The sequence below is a fragment of the Hylobates moloch genome, unplaced genomic scaffold (assembly GCF_009828535.3).
Source record: "Hylobates moloch isolate HMO894 unplaced genomic scaffold, HMol_V3 SCAFFOLD_8, whole genome shotgun sequence".
Lineage (NCBI taxonomy): Eukaryota > Metazoa > Chordata > Mammalia > Primates > Hylobatidae > Hylobates > Hylobates moloch.
Window position 1 is genome coordinate 50,636,281 of NW_026652283.1, and position 18,217 is coordinate 50,654,497.

The 18,217-nt window shown below is 38.6% G+C and overlaps 1 protein-coding gene across 11 annotated transcripts in view; it reads left to right on the forward strand.

The window, feature by feature from the left end:
- ELAVL4 (ELAV like RNA binding protein 4) overlaps positions 1 to 18,217 on the forward strand; it is a 161,968-nt gene that overhangs the window by 55,152 nt on the left and 88,599 nt on the right. For 3 of the 11 annotated variants that reach the window (XM_032160798.2, XM_032160804.2, XM_058442793.1), the window contains exon 1: positions 10,670 to 10,948. The exons of 3 other annotated variants lie outside the window; for them this stretch is intronic. In XM_032160798.2, the coding sequence (XP_032016689.1) occupies positions 10,940 to 10,948 (9 nt within the window). In that variant the 5' untranslated portion in view covers positions 10,670 to 10,939. Of the gene's footprint in view, positions 1 to 10,669; positions 10,949 to 11,580; positions 11,715 to 18,217 lie in introns of those variants that run through there. 5 more of the 11 variants (XM_032160800.2, XM_032160802.2, XM_058442792.1 and 2 more) reach the window with 3 other exon arrangements.

Below are 18,217 nucleotides of genomic sequence, written 5' to 3' on the forward strand. Positions count from 1 at the left end.
AAAACCTTACATTAAAAAAAAGTACTCATCTTCATTAAAGATGTGATCCTTTTCACAGAGGTATTTTGAACTTCAAGCTGCTGTTGCTAAGGGGTTGCTAAGGGAAATGAGCTACTCACCATTAATGTGTAACTTTACTCTTCTGCTTAAAAGTAGTTAAATCATTTCCCCAGCTTTAGAGTCAGAGAAGGGAAGAACTAAAAAGGGTCAAGTGGAGAGTTGCCTCTTTCTGACAGTTATATAGCATGCCTCTCTTGGTTTTCACATTTTTTTATTCACCTCTCATAGAGAAAGGAATAAACCTTTCTGGGCATAAGAGAGTTGAAAACTAGACTACCAAGTAGGGCAGGGCTTATAATAAATGTAGAATGTCCCTGGCTAAGGCAGAAGGGAAGTTCCTGACCACTGAAAGAAAAGCAGCCATGGGCTGTTGATCTAAGGCTTCTGCTGGTGACCAACCTCAGGAAAGGGCTTTTTATAATAAGTCAGCATTAAGGATGACTTGATAAAGAAAGTTACATATTAGTGAATAGAGCATTGACCACCAAATAATTATACCCTAAGCAATTGGTTCCGAAGTTTTTCTGAATTATTTGAAATCAATAATTTATATCTTTTCTTGAGTGCCCACTATATTCCAGGTACTGTTATTCTATGTGCTGGGGTTATAAGGCAAATAACGTACAATTTCTGCCATGCAAGCTCACAGTACAGTGTGAAAGTAACAATGAACTGGCTGGGTGCAGTGGCTCACACCTGTAATCCCAGCACTTTGGGAGGCCGAGGCAGGTGGATCACCTGAGGTCGGGAGTTCAAGACCAGCCTAACCAACATGGAGAAATCCCGTCTCTATTAAAAATACAAAATTAGCTGGGCATGGTGGCGCATGCCTGTAATCTCAGCTACTTAGGAGGCTAAGGCAAGAGAATTGCTTGAACCAGGAAGGCAGAGATTGCAGTGAGCCAAGATCACACCACTGGTGTGATCCAGCCTGGGTGACAGAGCGAACTCCGCCTCAAAAAAAAAAAAAAAAGAAAAGAAAAAGAAAGTAACAATGAACTATAATCCATTGAATGCAATCTGTAATTGAATTGCTTGAAAATTACTGAAGTCTGGAATTATGTTCACAGTGGATTTTTAATAAATAAAATTTGGAAATATTTGTAAAGATTAATGTTTTGGGACTTTAGCAGACAATTTCATCTGAAGATCGGTCACTCTCTACACCACTTCCAAGCCTGGGGAATGGAATAGCACATGCACAAAATAATGTAGACAAAATGTTTCCATTGTAATCCTCATAGGACCAGGGTTCTGTTATCACCTCGTGGCAGAATACTGAATTTACAGGCATAGATTATTTTGATTGTTACTGTTTTAAATGTCAATAGAAGTCAAAGACATTATTTTGAATGTTAGTTTTTGAGTATAGAGTAACACAAAAAATAAGACTTAAATATCTTTAGAGTCACACTTTCCTATGTAAGTTGGTATGTTATAGAGAAAAGACTGTGGACCGAGGTTGGGCATACGTAAGCATGAAACCTAAATTGGCCTCTTACTAGTTACATGATCTTGAGAAAATCAGTTAAATTATGTAATCTCTAGTTTTCTTATTGGAAATCTCGGAGTTGTGAGATTAAATGAGATTTATAGGCACAGCACCTACCATAATGTTCAACACACAGTGAATGTTCCGTCAATATTAATTCTTGTTCCTTTTATAAAGAACGTACTGAATAAGAGGTCTGCCTGTCCACAGTCGTCATATCATAATATCCCTCTATTTATAGCTTTTAAAAATGGAGGAGGTTGGAATAGATTCAGAGGAGCCTTCATAGGGGTTCTGGCTAGGATGCGATGGCTGTCAGTATCTCTTTCCTTTCCCCCTACCCCACCTCTATTCTTATATGAAAAATATTCTGCATTTTCCTAGCCAATTCTTATCATTCTTTGGACCTCGCCTCAGTTCAGGCTTCTCCCATGAAGCCTTCCCCATCGCTCCAGATCTCATCCTCATTATCAACTATCTCTAACACTTAATTTTGGTATTCTTTTTACATCCTTCCTTAGGCTATTAGGATTCATGTGTTAAAAGGAAAGCTCCTTCCCAACCAGATTTTAAGCTCCTTGAAGGTGGGAACTATGACTTCTATTTCTTTTTATTGTTCGCACCAATAATTTAGCACTGAACTTTGCCCACAAGATTAAGTAAATGTTGATCTGCAGCAGGCACTTTTTAATTAGAACGGAACAGACCATTCAGCCTTTGTTAGTTATGATTTTCTTGTTATTCTCTAGTTGTTTCGAGAGTCTTTATATCATATCTTCCTCAACAAGATTGAATTATCCTGAAACTAATACTAATTTATGCATTTCCTCCCCATTCTACATATTAGTAATAATTGCTGCCATTTAGAGTGATGCCTCCACCAAGCCTATGTATGTCTTGTTTTTTTTTTTTTCTGGCAACAAACCATAAGTGAAGTATTATTGTGCCCATTTTACAGATGAGGAAATTGAGGCTTATGGAGCCTAACATATCATTTTTCCCTAAGGAGATGTTCAGCGACCCCTGGTTGAATCAAACAAAATGGGCCTTGGGACAGTACTTGAAGTGTTAACCAGTGGAACTATTGATCTTCATTCATTCCCCATAACTCAGCACTACTTGGAAATAAGGACATATAACTTAATTCAACTACTGCTTGTTGAGCAACTACTGTATGTAAGGGGTTTTTTCAGGATTAAAAGAGGAAAAACGGGTAAGGTTGGGGACTTAGATACTCATCCTGCCTTCTAAAATGCTTTGCTTTCCAGCTTTAATCTTTTGTACTGGCCGGGCGCGGTGGCTCACGCCTGTAATCCCAGCACTTTGGGAGGCCAAGGCGGGCGGATCACGAGGTCAGGAGATCGAGACCACAGTGAAACCCCGTCTCTACTAAAAATATAAAAAATTAGCCAGGCGCGGTGGCGGGCGCCTGTAGTCCCAGCTACTCGGAGAAGCTGAGGCAGGAGAATGGCGTGAACCCGGGAGACAGAGCTTGCAGTGAGCCGAGATCGCGCCACTGCACTCCAGCCTGGGTGACAGAGCAAGACTCCGTCTCAAAAAAAAAAAAAATCTTTTGTATTTCTCCCACTCCAAATTTACAGCCTGATCATAATAATAGATTAAATGAGATATCTTGAGGACATACCTAGCTAAAAGCATGTCACAAAGAAATCTTTTTAAGAAAATATTTTTAAAGAATATTTTTTAAATTTTTTAATCTTGCTATTTTTTAGTTGAGAAAAAATTGAGCATGACTTTCACCTTCCCTTTCCTTTCTCTTCTAGTCTGTGCCCATCTTTCTCACTGATTCAACAAATATTTACTAAGGCTGGGTACAGAGGCTTATGCCTATAATATTAGCACTTTGAGAGGCTGAGGCAGGAGGATCTCTTGAGGCCAGGAGTTCAAGACAAGGCTGGGCAAAATACCGAGACCCCTATCTCTACCAAAAAAAAAAAATCTTAATTAAAAAACACAAATATTTACTAAGCATATTCTTTTGTGACATAAAGGAAGAGATATCTTACTTTTAGATAAGGAAAACACCTTCCTAGAAGTATGCTTAGATACTATAATTGTCACTACTGTGGGGTTGAGTAAAATTGTGTATGTCCGGTGCCTAATACAGGGTTTGGTATACAGTAGACTCCTGGTGAAATATAGCGTTTTCATTTGTGCTTTAGAATTCCTGTTAATTTCGTCTGGGTGCGGTGGCTCACGCCTGTAATCCCAGCACTTTGGGAGGCCGAGGTGGGCAGATCACGAGGTCAGGAAATCGAGACCATCCTGGCTAACATGGTGAAACCCCATCTCTACTAAAAATACAAAAAATTAGCCGGGTGTGGTGGCGGGCACCTGTAGTCCCAGCTACTCAGGAGGCTGAGGCAGGAGAGCCGCGTGAACCTGGGAGGTGGAGCTTGCAGTGAGCCGAGATGGCGCCACTGCACTCTAGCGTGGGCAACAAAGCGAGATTCCATCTCAAAAAAATAAATAAATAAAATAAAATAAAATAAAAACTCTGCCCTAACTGGCAAGTCAAAAAATTCCTGTTAATTTCGTTATTTCTTCTTCTCCTCCCTTTCTCCCCTCCCCTCCCTTTCTCCCCTTCCCTCCTCTCCCTTTGACCTTTTCTTCCTTCTTTCTCCTCCTCCTCCTCCCTTCTTTTTCCATGGAGGTACCTTCTTTGCCTTTTACATATCTTCCTTTATTATTAGTTACAGAATTATAAATGAGTCCAGAATTTTTTTAAATTCCATATCAAGTCATTTTCAAAAATTTATTAAACTGACCAAACACGATATCCTTTAATGGTATGAATAGCTACTCCATACTTTACCTGCTCATGCACTTAGATTTATAAAAATTTATATATATAGCAGGGTTTTTTGTTTGTTTCTTTGTTTTGGTTTTTTATTTTTAGTAAAGCTCACCTGAACTGATACGAAAAGGCCCCAAATCCCTTAATGCAGGGATCTTCAGAAATCTCTATGTGTTTTCACATTGAGCCTGCTGAGTTTTTTGGGGGGTTATGATGAAGAATATATCAGGGAAAAGTCCAGACAGCCATTCCACCTAAATCAGATGCTTGGATGAATGTGTATTTACCTTTTTTTCCAGAATTTTGTAAGTAAGGTAGTTTTCCCGTACTTCAAATTTTCTTTCCCAGAAAGACATCCTAGTGCTTTAAGAGTATGGTCAAAGGCACATTTGAAAAAGTAAGCATACACTGACTCTGGAAAGGAACCTTTTACTTTCAGCTGCTGCTCTTGCATAAGGCTTAGGAATATGAAGAGAAAGCGGGAAGATGAATATGAATCTACTCTTAGGTCCATTTACCTGCACAGGTGAACTCTTGGCGATTTAGACAGGTTAGACATCCATTTGTCACATTTCCCCCCACAGTAGCATTCTTCTAGCTTTCCCACAATCTGTAGTAGACAAAACTACTTAGGAAGGAGAAAGGCATTATTGACTATCAGGTCATATATCTCACAGAGAACATTCGACAGTGAATTTCTGATAGACTCCTTCACATCAATCTGGTACATCTTTCTTGCCTCTGTAGTGTGTTCGCGTTTTCCTATAAAAATTGATTTAATGTTTCTACATGATAAAGAAAAAAAAAAGACAGAAACCAACACCACAATTCAACAAAGGAAAATTAAGCTTTAAATTTTCTCAAAAGCTTTTACATATAGTATACCATTTTCTGGGCGGACTGATTGTATTTTTCCTAAAGAAAGAAATGCCAGCAGCCTAGGTTTATTTTTCAAGGGAAGAGATAAAGGATAAAACGAAATTGAACCACAGGAAAATGTCAGGTCATAGTCACTGATGACGCTATTTAAATGGTGTGCTATAATCACATTAGGGCAGAGCACATGGAATTCCTGATTTCTGCATGACAGTGAAGAAGAGCTAGCAATTATCTATATGTGTGTGTGTGGATATGTGAGTGTCTGTTCACTCTACCTTCCCACCCCATTTTGCTAATTCAATTGAGGGGCAAGAAGAGGTAATCCAGACAGCCGGAACAGGAGGAAAAGGTCTGCAGCTGTGTTCGGAGGGACTGGTGTGAAGAGAGAGGCTCAGTCTGACTTGGAGTTTTGTGCTGTTGCACGTGAATGCTCTGGAACTGCCCTAATCGACTGAAAATGAGCCGGCTACAGTCATATGGAACAGGTCTGTTTAGTCACATCGCTGGATAGCCTGGCAGATGGTAGACCGTCAATGGGTGGTATTGATTGGCTGGATTTGCCTTAGGGTAACAAGACTATGGGTCCTTAAAAACCCGCTTCATCTTATTTTCCTTTGTGCAGCTTCATACAGTAGTGGTTTTCTCTTCTCACTCCCCCCAGTCCCCAGTATCCCCTTTTTCCCTTTTCAAATTAAAAGTCTTCCTTGGTAATCAAAATAGAGAGGTTACCTTGAGATAAACACTCTTTAAATTAGCACCAAGGCAAGAAAACTTGAGAATATTTTATTTACTAGGCTGATTACATTTTAATGTTTGAAGAAAGTGACATTTTTTAATTAGTGTTTAAGACATATGGTGAGTGTACAAATTAGCTTATTTCATACAACCAGAATTTGATGAGAGCAACTCCTCCTTCTCACTCCCCAGTTAAAAATTGTCACTTGAAACTTAATATATTCAAGGAGGTTCAATGGTATTAAGTGATGCCGTCTTGACTTAAAGATGAAGGACATAGTCACTACTGTGTATGGCTAAATACGGCCTGGATGGGCTGGGAAAATATTAGTGTCAACACCTGTGTTTGCAAGAAAATGTGGAGGTTCCAGACCTCTAATTTTGTCCAGCCAAGAAAAGAAAATCCCAGGTATCTGTGTGTGTTGGTTTCTGTTTTAGACACATGTGGAACATAGAATGGTGTTGCATGCTTTATAAATAATAAGATCCTCCTTAAAATCAGGCCATATAACAATATAAGTGATGTAATTTATTTTTGTTCAGGTGGTTCTATATCCTTTTAACATACCCCAAATCACTTGGAGCTTTCAACTTGGGACATTCTATTTATTCTTGGCAGAGGAGCAGATTAATTGGAATAGAGTGGTACAAAGGAGATGCCAAGTTAGCTATACATCCAAAATAGTATACGACAGAAATGTTCCACTTCGAGGCAGATCTTCGGGAAAAAGAACAGCAATGGGTAGAGATATGTGATTGGCTTGCTCTTGTGGTTGTTTATCACTATTCATATAATTGTATTTTTAAAAGAGAGGCTTAAGATTTTGTATTTGTTTTTTTTCAGTGTCTTTACTTTTAAGCTTTCAGTTATTTCTTATCAGGAAAGACCCATATTAAATAAACCTAATTTCTACTCAGAAGAAAAGTTGCACCCTTAAACTCTTGCCTCCATCTTGTATGTGCTTCATCCACATGCACACTTTTGAGTTTTCATCACTGTATGTGAATATTTTTCTGTTTTTGCTAAAGAGAAATATTTCCATGAGGTTTTTGGCCTTCCCCATTGCTCTGTGTTGATTGTATTTTCCTTGTTCATCCTTCGCTGAATGAAACAAAGCTTGCTTGTGTTTCATTCTTCACAGTTCTTATTAGAATTGGTGGCAGTGTTTTGTTTTGTATTGTTTCGTTTCCTTGCTTTAAGTCAAGAGAAGGAAGTTTATTTATTTATTTTGACAAGATACAGTGAGAGACAATCTTGCCTGTTAGGATGCTAGTGTTTCTCATGTCACATTTTACACCCAAAAGCTATTCCAAGGGAAAAAAAAAAAAGAAATCTTTTAAGATGGTTCATTTGAATCTGTGCACTCTACCCACCTGGTGGTTATATCGTGAACTGTTACTTTAAAGAGTAGTTTAAACACCAGCCATGTTTGGGGCAGGCTGCTCTTGCAAAGAGAGCAGTACATATAACAGGAGTCTACTGTGTGTGAGATAAGGGGAAAATTCAGCTCACTGACTAGAGGTTTTAATGTACGAACTCTAGGGAAATAATATATTGACTGTTCCGTGGTGCGCAAGAAAATTGAAGAACCCTTTGCAGACGGAGTGCTTTGCAAAGGATTCTATCTGTTTCTCTTAAAACAAAATCTGTGGCAAGATGTTTGAAATCAGCAGGACGCTTAATGCTGCTTTGTTAAATAATGAGGTAATATTTTGTCACTTTTTTCTGGGCAGCATCTGTTTTTCCCCCCTCTTCTTTTTTTTCCCTATATTTATGAAGGATTCTTTTTTTTCCGCCTCATGGAAGTCAAGGAAATACAATTCACGCTTCCATTTCTGTTCCTTCCTTTTGGTGCTTTTGGAGCTTTTGGAGAATTTGGTTGTCTTTTTTTATTTGCAGTTTCAGCCGGCTGCTGTTTCCTAGCCCATTGTGCCACGTAAGGCTTCTCCACTGCGCGGAGTAGGTAGTTATTAACGCTGAATTGGCTTCTGGTACAGTCCATCTGGACTCTGTGTGGGAAAGCTGGCTGCCGGCGACTGATGCTGAGATATCTGCAACCTTTGGGATGTGTGCATGGTGGCAAGGGGCTGACTGATATGAGATTACTTCTTTTAAGGGAAATTGTTATTAATGAGTCAAGAAACTGCTCATTTATGGTAAGAGGAATACAGCGGCGCTGGCAGCCCCACAGTGCTGGGATATCATTTTTAGGTTGCCTTAGCTGCTTGAGTGAGACAAGTTTCTTTCTGTGGTGGTGGATTGTGGCAGAAAAAAAAAAAATCATGCATGACTAGGAGACTCGCCTGCCTGATTCTTGAGATAATATATTGAGAATCTGTTGCTTTACAAATGTCACATCACTGATGTAGCGGTCAGCCCCTCACTCTGAAAGATGAATGGTACTATTGGAAATGCGATAATAAGGTTGACTTTTCCCAACAATAGGATTCTGCCTTTGTCTTTAGAGAAAAGGCCTCTGAGGACATTTGTGCATTCGTTTGAGGATTCTGTTGAAAGACTTTAGAGTGGAGGTTTGTGGAAAAGTGATCAATATACGAAATGCATGAATTTTTAGCCTAGCAAAACCAGCTAGTTATTTATACTGTATATACAGCTACTATTTTGGAAAAGTGGCCAGAATACCTTTTAATATACCTAATGTTGATTTGTGGTTCATTAAGTGTACTGAGGTTAGTAAGGATGGGAGAAAAGGGTTTTTAAAATTTTTATCTTTTATAACCTCCAGAGAAATCTAAGTAAATATTTTGTTCCAAGTGAGCTGTTTTTATTTGTGTTTGTCAGCATTGTCTTAATGTTTACTTTTCACAATATTTTAATATTGGTGAAATTGCACTCAGAGTTTATGTTGTTGATTTGGGGCACACATACCTACTCTGTGTATATATGCCGAACCATTTAGAACACTTTAACCTGTGAATTCACCCTCAGTACACAGTTCAACAGCTACTGTAGTACTATTATGACTCACAGGACATTTTATACATTTGCTAAATAAATTACTTTAAAAGTTTACTTAATTGAGTATTGTTCCACCTTAAGGAATTATAGTTTTAACATTTTTACTTTTCTATTTCATGTATTTTCATTTATAATAGCTGAACGTATTCGTACTCAAGTCTAATGGATTATGCAGTGTACCCAACACATATTGTTTTATGATGTATCTGTATTTTCTGAAGTGTGAATATATACGTATGTTTATATGTGTGTGTTCATGAAACAGCATCTTGGACAGAATAGTTTTGATCTTGAAAAATGTAAGGTTATTTTCTTTTCTAATAATTTTTCACAAACCCATTTATTCTTGGACTTTGAAACCCAGAAATATAGCATATTTTTTTATCTGTATTTCTACTCTGCCTAGTTCCGTCTCACTGCCAACTCTAGTCAAAGATTAAAGATTACGTTGCATTTTGTCTTTGGTAATATGTGTTACCACTGTGTATTTATTGAAGAACAAATTGATTAAATTATGAGTTAAATAAATAGTAACACATTAGTCTTTTGCATAGGTGTGAAGCATGAACTTCTCAGGTAAGCCACTTAAAAAACCCAAACCAGAACAAAAAATACACTACTGAAGGCTTGGTAGTGTAGAGGTTATTAAATGTGTAAACAGGCAGACAAACTGTATACCTTACCACACACTGGCTAAATGTCTCTTTGCAAATTTCTTAAGAGGCCAAAGAAAAAAAGACATCCCTTTGAAGGAGAGAAGCAAAATCACTTATTTAGTTAAGCAAAATGAGCACTCTGCACAGATTTTGAAATGAGGCTGTTGTCAAAAGCATGTTTTGCCTTTCTCTAAAGCGGTAGGAGAATGTGTTTTAGTGGATTTTTAAAAATTCAGATCATGCTCCTATCCAACTTGAAAAATAAATTCATTTAAATAAATCATTCATCATCCTCAGTTTTGAAAAGCTCAGACAGAAGACAGAAAGGTAGAGGCTGACAGCTGCCCCTTCCTTACCCCCACCATTTTTTTTCTTTTTGTTTATTAGGAAATAGTTTTCTGAGACAAACTTGTATGAACCTAGTTCACGGAACAAGCTTAATCCCCAACTTGCTTGCTTTTGAAATGTTGGCCATGTTAGCTGGAGAAGGAGCATTACTTACTAAAAATCAGCAATATCTGGAAATAATAAAGTTAAATTGTAGATGAATTAGCACATTAAAGTGCTTTTGTTGTATCTTTAAGCCTACAGGCAGATCATTAAATATGCATTTCGCTAGAAAGCAACTGTCTAGAAAGATAAGGTGGTTGAAAATATTCTACAGTGGAAAAGCCCTCCATCAGAGGAGTGGGATGGTTTGGCCCTCAGGATGAGAAAAGAAGGACCCTCCCACTGTTAGTTAAGGTTTGCAAGCCTCCAGTGACCTGCAGTTGTTACAGTACTTTTGAGCTGGGAGGAGGGAAAAGGTAAAAATACAAGTATGGCTGTTGTTGCTTCAGCCGGGCCTTAATTACCAGACACAAGAAGCAGTTCAGAAATCTGGTCTCTGTTGTTGTAGAGGTCACCAAATCATTAACATCGTCAATCTGGCAGTAGCTAATTTAAATAGCACCTGATGTTGCAACGCCTCCCTTCGTTTCCCCAGCCAATCAGATCCGGGCTTCGGCTGACAGATGGTCCCATAAATGGATGTAAAAAGGGGAAGCTTCGAGCCAATTTCAGCAAGGCTCTGTTCAGTTGTTCTTATCTACATCCTAGAATCGGGGGTTTCAGCTCACTGCTCCTTTTCTTTTTTTTCTTTCTCTCCCCCGCCCACCCCCCCAAAAATAATTGATTTGCTTTACAATCATCCACACTGTGTTTTGTGGATCTTTAATTATATATAACAATAGTAGTCATTTTAAATATATATTCTGAAATCTTTGCAAATTTTAACAGAAGAGTCGAAGCTCTGCGAGACCCAATATTTGCCAATAAGAATGGTTATGGTAGGTATGACTAGATTTATAATCTGTTGTTTGTGTTGCTGGAGGGAAGAAAAGCATCTACACCTTGACCAGTCTTATGTCTGCACAAGAGTTTAGTTCTGTGCTGCTGTTCGGTTCCTACATTTACTATCTCTTTTGTGTAGAGAGTGCGGGTAGGTCCTTTTATTGAAAAGCAATGGGGATATAAGATTGTCATTTTTAACAAGTCGTTGTCAGTTTTCCCTTCAACATAAAGGCAAGGGGTGGAGAGGGAGGGCTGAAATAATTGCTGGTTTATTGAAAGAGGTTATATTACTTGAGACATAATGGCAAAAGAAGGGTTTTCTTTTTTGTAAGGGAGAGGGGGTTTGTCTACGTGCCTGGGTTTTGTGGGGCCGGGGGTGGATGCAGCGGGGTTAGGAATCTCTCAATGTCCGTGCTGGAAATTTAAACCTCGAGAGGCAGCTCCTGGATACTGAACATTGAGATGGGCAGTTGTGTTTCGGGGGACTGCGCAGTCAAAACGGCAAAGAGAGTGATTTATTTGGGCTTCAGTAAATGCTGCATCTTGTATTTCAAAGAGTTTCCTGTCATGACCTCATAAAAAAGAGGAGGCGGCTTGTATGTGTAGCAGTGCCTGGCGTGTTGAGTTGTTGCTTCCTTCTCTGGGCAGCAGCTCTGTAAGAAGGAATGTCAGCTTTTACATAACGTTCCTTTCCGCTTTTGACACACTGTGTGAGGGTCCATCTTCTTCTGATCACAGATGGAGTGGAATGGCTTGAAGATGGTAAGTGAAAAGAGGAAGGCAGCCTGGAGGTCCCAGCCCTGTGTGTGTGTGTGTGTGTGTGTGTGTGTGTGTGTGTGTGTGTGTGTGCTTGTATGTGTGTATGTGTAAGGATGCTGGACTGTGCGTCGTAAATCACTGTGCTGATCGTTTGTGTGTGTATGTATGTGTGTGTTTATTAGTATTTCTCTTTTCTGAAAACCAGAATCCATCTCCAAGTGTAATGGCACTGCATGCACACAAGGCACACACACTGCCTCTTCCAGCAAGCACACATTTTAGCCAAGGAAGGTTGGTGTCTTTTTTGACAATCAATGTCACCGTCACTGTTGGCTGGCGTGTCCACAGCCTCTGTGAGCCTTCAACGGAATTACACGACTGCTAAAGTTAAAGGCACATTTCTTTTTCAGTCTCATGCTAGGAGTGATGGGGAAGGATGGGAATGAGGGGTGGAGGAGGTGAGATTCAGTACCAGCAGATGCAATTGTGAAACAGGACTTTCGGATGTGGAAGGGGAACTGGAAAACCTTTCTGCCGAAGTAGTAAATCTATTTTTAGCATCATCTTTTTCTGAAAAAAGAAGCAGGGAAACTCCTTGAGTGCCGCTTCTGTCGCCTGATGTTGACCCTGAAGATATGGCACGAAATGGCATGATTAGATGCCACGAGTGCCCACTTTGACTTTGAATTTTCACCAGCAATAGGTTTCACGGGGTTTCAGAGCTGGGTATGGGGGCAGGCTGTAAATTCATAACCATCTTACTTATTTTTCCCTAGAAAAGCCTGGGGAGGACTTTTTGCTCTGCATAGATGTTATAACAAAGCTGTGGTCTTTTTCCCATTCTTAGAGGATTGCCTTTGTCTGGCTGCTTGTTTTGATGGGTGTAAAACAAATAAGATTAGACCGAGCAGCCCAACTGAAAGCGATAGCTGGGAGGAAAACCCAATGAAAGGTTGCCGGGGAAACGAACAGAGGAGAAGCCGAGTAGGGAGCAGGTGGCTATCATGAGAACACACTGCAAACAGTGTAAAAAAAAGGGGAGGGGGACAGGACCTCGATTATCTTTGCTGTTCTTTGTGGCCAGCCCAACTTTAATTATTCGTTATTAATAGGTGTTAATTACATTTCTAACTCTGGTTTACAGTGATTTTTAGAAATCTATTTTTAAGCATCTATTCTGTCTCCCCTGTTTTTGTGTGTGTGTGCGTGTGTGTGTGTGTGTGTGTGTGTGGTTTTTGTTGTTGTTGTTGTAGTTGTTGTTTAAAAAACCCAGAGAGGAGGAGAGGGGGAAGGGAGGGTAGGGAATCTTGCTTTTTTTTTTTTCCTTTTTCCCCCTTTTCCCTGCTATGAAATTGTACATGCGAAAAATCTCAAGGAATCCTGTGAGACCATTTGAAAAAAATGTAAATTATATTGAATGAAGTTGACGGAAGCATAATAGTGAACTCCCACAGCTGATAGGTTCTGCAAATGATTTCTTAGAAATGTCCAGCGAATATTCATAGGAAAAATATAGGTAGAATAGATCTACCCTAAGCAATGATTTGGGGTTAGGTGATATTGGTATTTTTACTAAATCGGATGTTGATACTATAGTTTCAGGGGAATTCATTGTACCTCTCATTTTTTTTCCTCAGTAGAAATTACTTTACAAAATAATAAATTAAGAGCTTTTTGCTTTCCTTCTTTCCCCATGCCCACAGTCACAGGATCCATCAGGCTTACACTCTCATAACCACTGCCTTCCATTTGGCATTTGGTCCTGGTTCTGGTCTTGGCACAAACTGAGAGAAAAGCTGATTTTTATATTAGTGTCTTTGAATGTCTGGGACCCATGTGTTCACTGGGTGACAAGCATCTCTCTTTTTTTCTCTAAATGCGTTTTACTAATAGTCTCTTTTTCTCATGATGGTGGGTACCATAAGGATTGAAAGGTGTAGTACTTGGGTGAACAGGAGATAGCGTAAAAACAACTGAAATGGTGATCCGTTAGGGTTTTTTTACTAAAGGACAAAATAGATACATGATCAGAGAGCTAATTGTAAGCCCAAAAATGAGAGATTTAAAAATGCTGAAATACATTAAAAGATTAGGAAATATAATTGGCTTTATTGAAAGTACCCTTAATTTTTACTCTCTTCATTGCAAATCCCCCCCCCACCCCCAATTCTTTTTTCCTTGCAGATGCGTCTTTTTGTTTTCTCTTCTTATTAGGGGATTTAAAAATTTTGTTTTTACTCTTGAGATAAAAATAAATAAACTTATGTTTTTTGTCATACACTTGAACCTTGCGGCCATATGTTGAGTGCATAAGCCTGTGTGTCACCTTTAAAAAAATAGAATTTTTTAAGTCTCTAATATAGTTTCCTTTTTTATTTTCTGAGAATTTTCTGGCAATTTTTAGTTAGGGGAAAATAATTTCTGTAAGAAGTGTCATCTTGGCTTGGGTTGTAAAAAAGACACGTGGTTCTGATGCTGACCTTTCTTGATCCTTTGTCTAAAAATATTAATGCCTACTACCTTCATGTGGAGGTGTGCCTTTATGGAAGCACAAGGCTGAATGTGCATTTATTAAGAAACGAAAATCCAATTGGAAATATTTCTGCAAAAAACATCTGACTGAGTCGCAGTTTTAATGATCAGAATGTCCATGTATCTCATAGTAACATAACAGCTAAATCATTTAATATTTAAATTTTTGAAAGGGTAAAATTAACATAGATGGGGAAGTAGCTGAAAAATTACTTTGAGAATCGTTGATTTACAAGACAATTTAATATCTCACAAACAACTTAACCATTAATTTGTGATCTCAGTCCCATTCATTTCTACCTGCCATTCATTCAAGTCATTCTCCTGGCCAGATACAGATGGCCTTGCTTCTGTTTGTTGGTTTGCACAAAACCTTAAAACTTTTTCTCTCCCAATACCCCTTCCTTGGTCCTTTGAAAATGAGGGTGTTGTTATGAGAGGAAGGCCAGATTGTTGTGAGATAATAACAATAGAGTATTTAAAAAGAGAGAGAAAGACAATGAACTGCGCATTTGCCTTTTAGTTCTAAACTTAGTCTTGAAATTGGGTTTGGGACACTTTAGACTTCAGATATTTTAAACTTAGGATTTCTATTAGGGATAGGCTATTTGAAATTTCATATCTAGAAATTATTGCATGAATGGTGCTTTGTGTGTGTGTGTTCAATATCTCTAAAAGGACTTGTGGATGAATTGAGGTGTTTTTCTCAAGTTAGAGTTACTATGAACAACAATAGGATTTCCTCAGAGTAAGTCCTTTTCTTTGGTTTGATTTCTTCCCTTTACACTTATTTCCTTATTATAGATGGGTTCTTTTCCTATATGTAGGCCAAATACTATTTCTTCCATGAGGAGATATGCTGCTTCATTTAGCCCTGAGCATCTTAATACCTTATTTTAATTTTTTTTTAAAAAAGAAACAAATTGTCTGTATGTACCTCAAGTAAGAAGTGGTTGTCTTCACAGAGGTCATCATACATAGACAAAAGTACTTTGGCCTTGACAAATTTCTTCATTAGCTCCAGTGATCTGTGGCCACCAGGCAGTTAATTTATATGCCTAGACATTTAATATGTACATTTGTTGGTGAGCTGGCCAGCGGATGCTAAACACACGAGTATGCGCTGGCAAATGCTGCAATGCAGTATTTTTTTCCCAATGTCATTGGGAATTTTGGGGCTAGGAAGGGACATGAACATTTTCAAGCTTTTATCTTACTATTGTCCAGTCGACGGGCCATGTTGTACAGATTTGGTCAATTCTCCTTTTGAAAGTAAAATCAACCTTTCATTTACCACTATCCATTCCCCATCCATTTAATGTATATGTGGAAAGTGTGTGTGTGCGAGAAGAGAGGCAGAGAGACTCTGTGCATATCAGTATAAGTGTGTTGCGGATTCCTGCACCTGTCTTAGGCTTTCCTTATTTGGTATTACTAAACATGTATACACACTTACTTGCAAGTATATGTGCATCTATAAATGGAAAGAAAACCAAACTGGGCTGCTTCCCATAAGAACTGGTTTCTCTTCATGACTCCAAGAGTTCTCTTATTAGAAAAATATGAAATTTCAAATATTCGTTAAAAAAGATATATTCAGACCCTGCAGTCTGTTAGTAACCAAACACCTTTCTTTAGCTGCCACTTAAGAAATTATAAGTGTGCAAATCCATAACAATGTGTGTGAGCTAAAAGCCATCCCTTCAATCAAGGGCCTGGGTATGAATTAAAATGTGTGTATGTGGATATGTGTGTGTGTATGGGGTGGGTGGGCAGGATGTTTTTCTTTGAGGGCATTTGAACCTAGTCTTTACCATTGGTAAAAATAAGGAGGAGGTAAGATGGAAGTGTTAACATCTGTGCTTTGCTTTGTAAGTTGGTGTGCAAGTGTGTGTGTATTAGGAACATCCTTATATTTTTGAAATCTCCACGTATTTTAGGGGTAAAGGGCTTTTATAGGTCACTGGTTTTCTAAGGGTAAAAAAAAAAAAAAGAAAAAGTGATCTGTGGGTGGGTGGGAGTCACAAGCAGTAATTGTCTTAAATTAGCTATTTAGCAGTGAAAAGGAAAAAAAGGCTGGAGGACAAGAGTGTAGAAGAGCACCAACATGTGGGTCTGCATCTTTCCGGTATAGGAGATAATGAGTGATAAATTTGAACTGGTGCAGTGCAGGATGCCCGATAATTTCTCAGAACCTTGACTTTGCAGGCCCATTACTTCCTTGCTTGCTTGTTCACACCTTTAATTATATCCAGTTTGGGATGCTAGCTGGGGGCACCAAAGATAAGCCATTTTGTTTGTTGTTTACTTCATTAAGTATTCAGGCAGTGTATTCACAGTAGCTTTGGAGCATCAGTGTTAGGAATTGAGCAGTTTGGAAATGGAATTGTTAAAAAAGAACAAAAAAATAAGACAGCAATCAGCCAGCTAGCTTGCTTTGGATGTTCACATCCACTCTGCTTAATGGTAATATTTATGCTTTCCCTTGTACATTAATTAAGAAATAACTTACGCAGTGTCAGGGCTCTTAATAGGCTGGTGACTTTCTCTCTCTCTCTCTCTGTCTGTCTCTCTCTCTCTCTCTGTCTCTCACTCCAGCTCCAGCTATCTCTTTCTCTCCACCCCACCCCTGAGACTGTCTTTGCTCAGACCATTTTAGGACCAACCAGTTTTGCTTTAGGGGAGCTCATATTCAGATCCTTGTTGTATCTAATACCAAAGGTATTTCTCCCCTCAATGAAGATCCCCCTCTACAAGGATCAAGAAATGCTGAGAGCCCTAAAGGAATCCTTAAATACATTTTGGTTGAGAAAGCAGTAGAAGTGTTGAGGAAATAAGGTCAGTGTAATTTTTGTGCTTGCGTTTTTGTTTTTTGTTGTTTTTGGAAAGTCTTATTTTTAACCCCAAAAGTAAAATGCAAAACTAGCATATGTGATTTTTTAATGAAAAAAAAATATATGTCATAGGTCTCTCCTGAAAATAACTTCCCTTGGACTCTTCATTTGAAAAATAACATGTAAACTTTAGCTTAATTTTTGAATTACTCATTTTAAACTATAAAATACAGTTCATAAATATTTTTTCTAAAGAAAGTTTAGTTCTTTTTTCAGGCTATGGGGAAGCAGAGAAATGACCCAGCAAAGATGGTGAATTCTGAAAAAAACACAGCATGGAGGTTTCCTCTGTCTGCACTTCGTGGCATTGAATCTTCTCCTGCTTCTATGAGTTATCCTTTAGCCCTTGAAGTTGTTTTGCCAACAGTGTTCATAGTAGAGACTGGCTGTCATTCCTTGTTGGGTGAAGATGTATTTGTTGAGGACTTACTATGTGTATTTCTTTGGAACATGGAATCCAAGGTCACCATTTCTTTTTCTTTTGACAGTGGTCAAAAGACATAATTAATTAGAGGATAAGTCTCTGTGATTGGAGATAAAGTTAGGGTGAGGGATTTTTAAGGTGGCACATTGCACAATGAGGTTTGTGTCAAATAATGAGAAAAGGTCTTCTGGAACATTCAAGTACATATATGTCTTTCCTTCTGTATTTATAAGCATCTAGGTGTGACTCCAAAAGATGGAAATAAGAGATCTTTTGGACATTTTAGTCTGTAAGGTTTCATGTGTCCACATCTTCAGCCTCAGGAAGAAATATTGAAGTTTGGACTGTTGAAAGGAACTTGTCTTTCAGTCAGCGGCCCATAAAGCTTGGTTGGAACTGGTTAATTTTACAGAAACACGAATATCTTGCCTCCTTGCTTCTGACATAAGTGGCTTTTTGAATTCCTTTTCCTCTGTTACCTCCCAGGAGCTTCTGAACAGATAGTGACCCTTTTGGCATGCCAAATTGGAAGTTTGCTAGTGGAGCAGAAATCATAGTTACTTTGTCATATACATCTAAATGCTGTGGGGTGCGTGTGTGTGTGTGTGTGTGTGTGTGTGGCGTGTGTTGTAGACAGCTGTGAGCCCCAGTGTGCC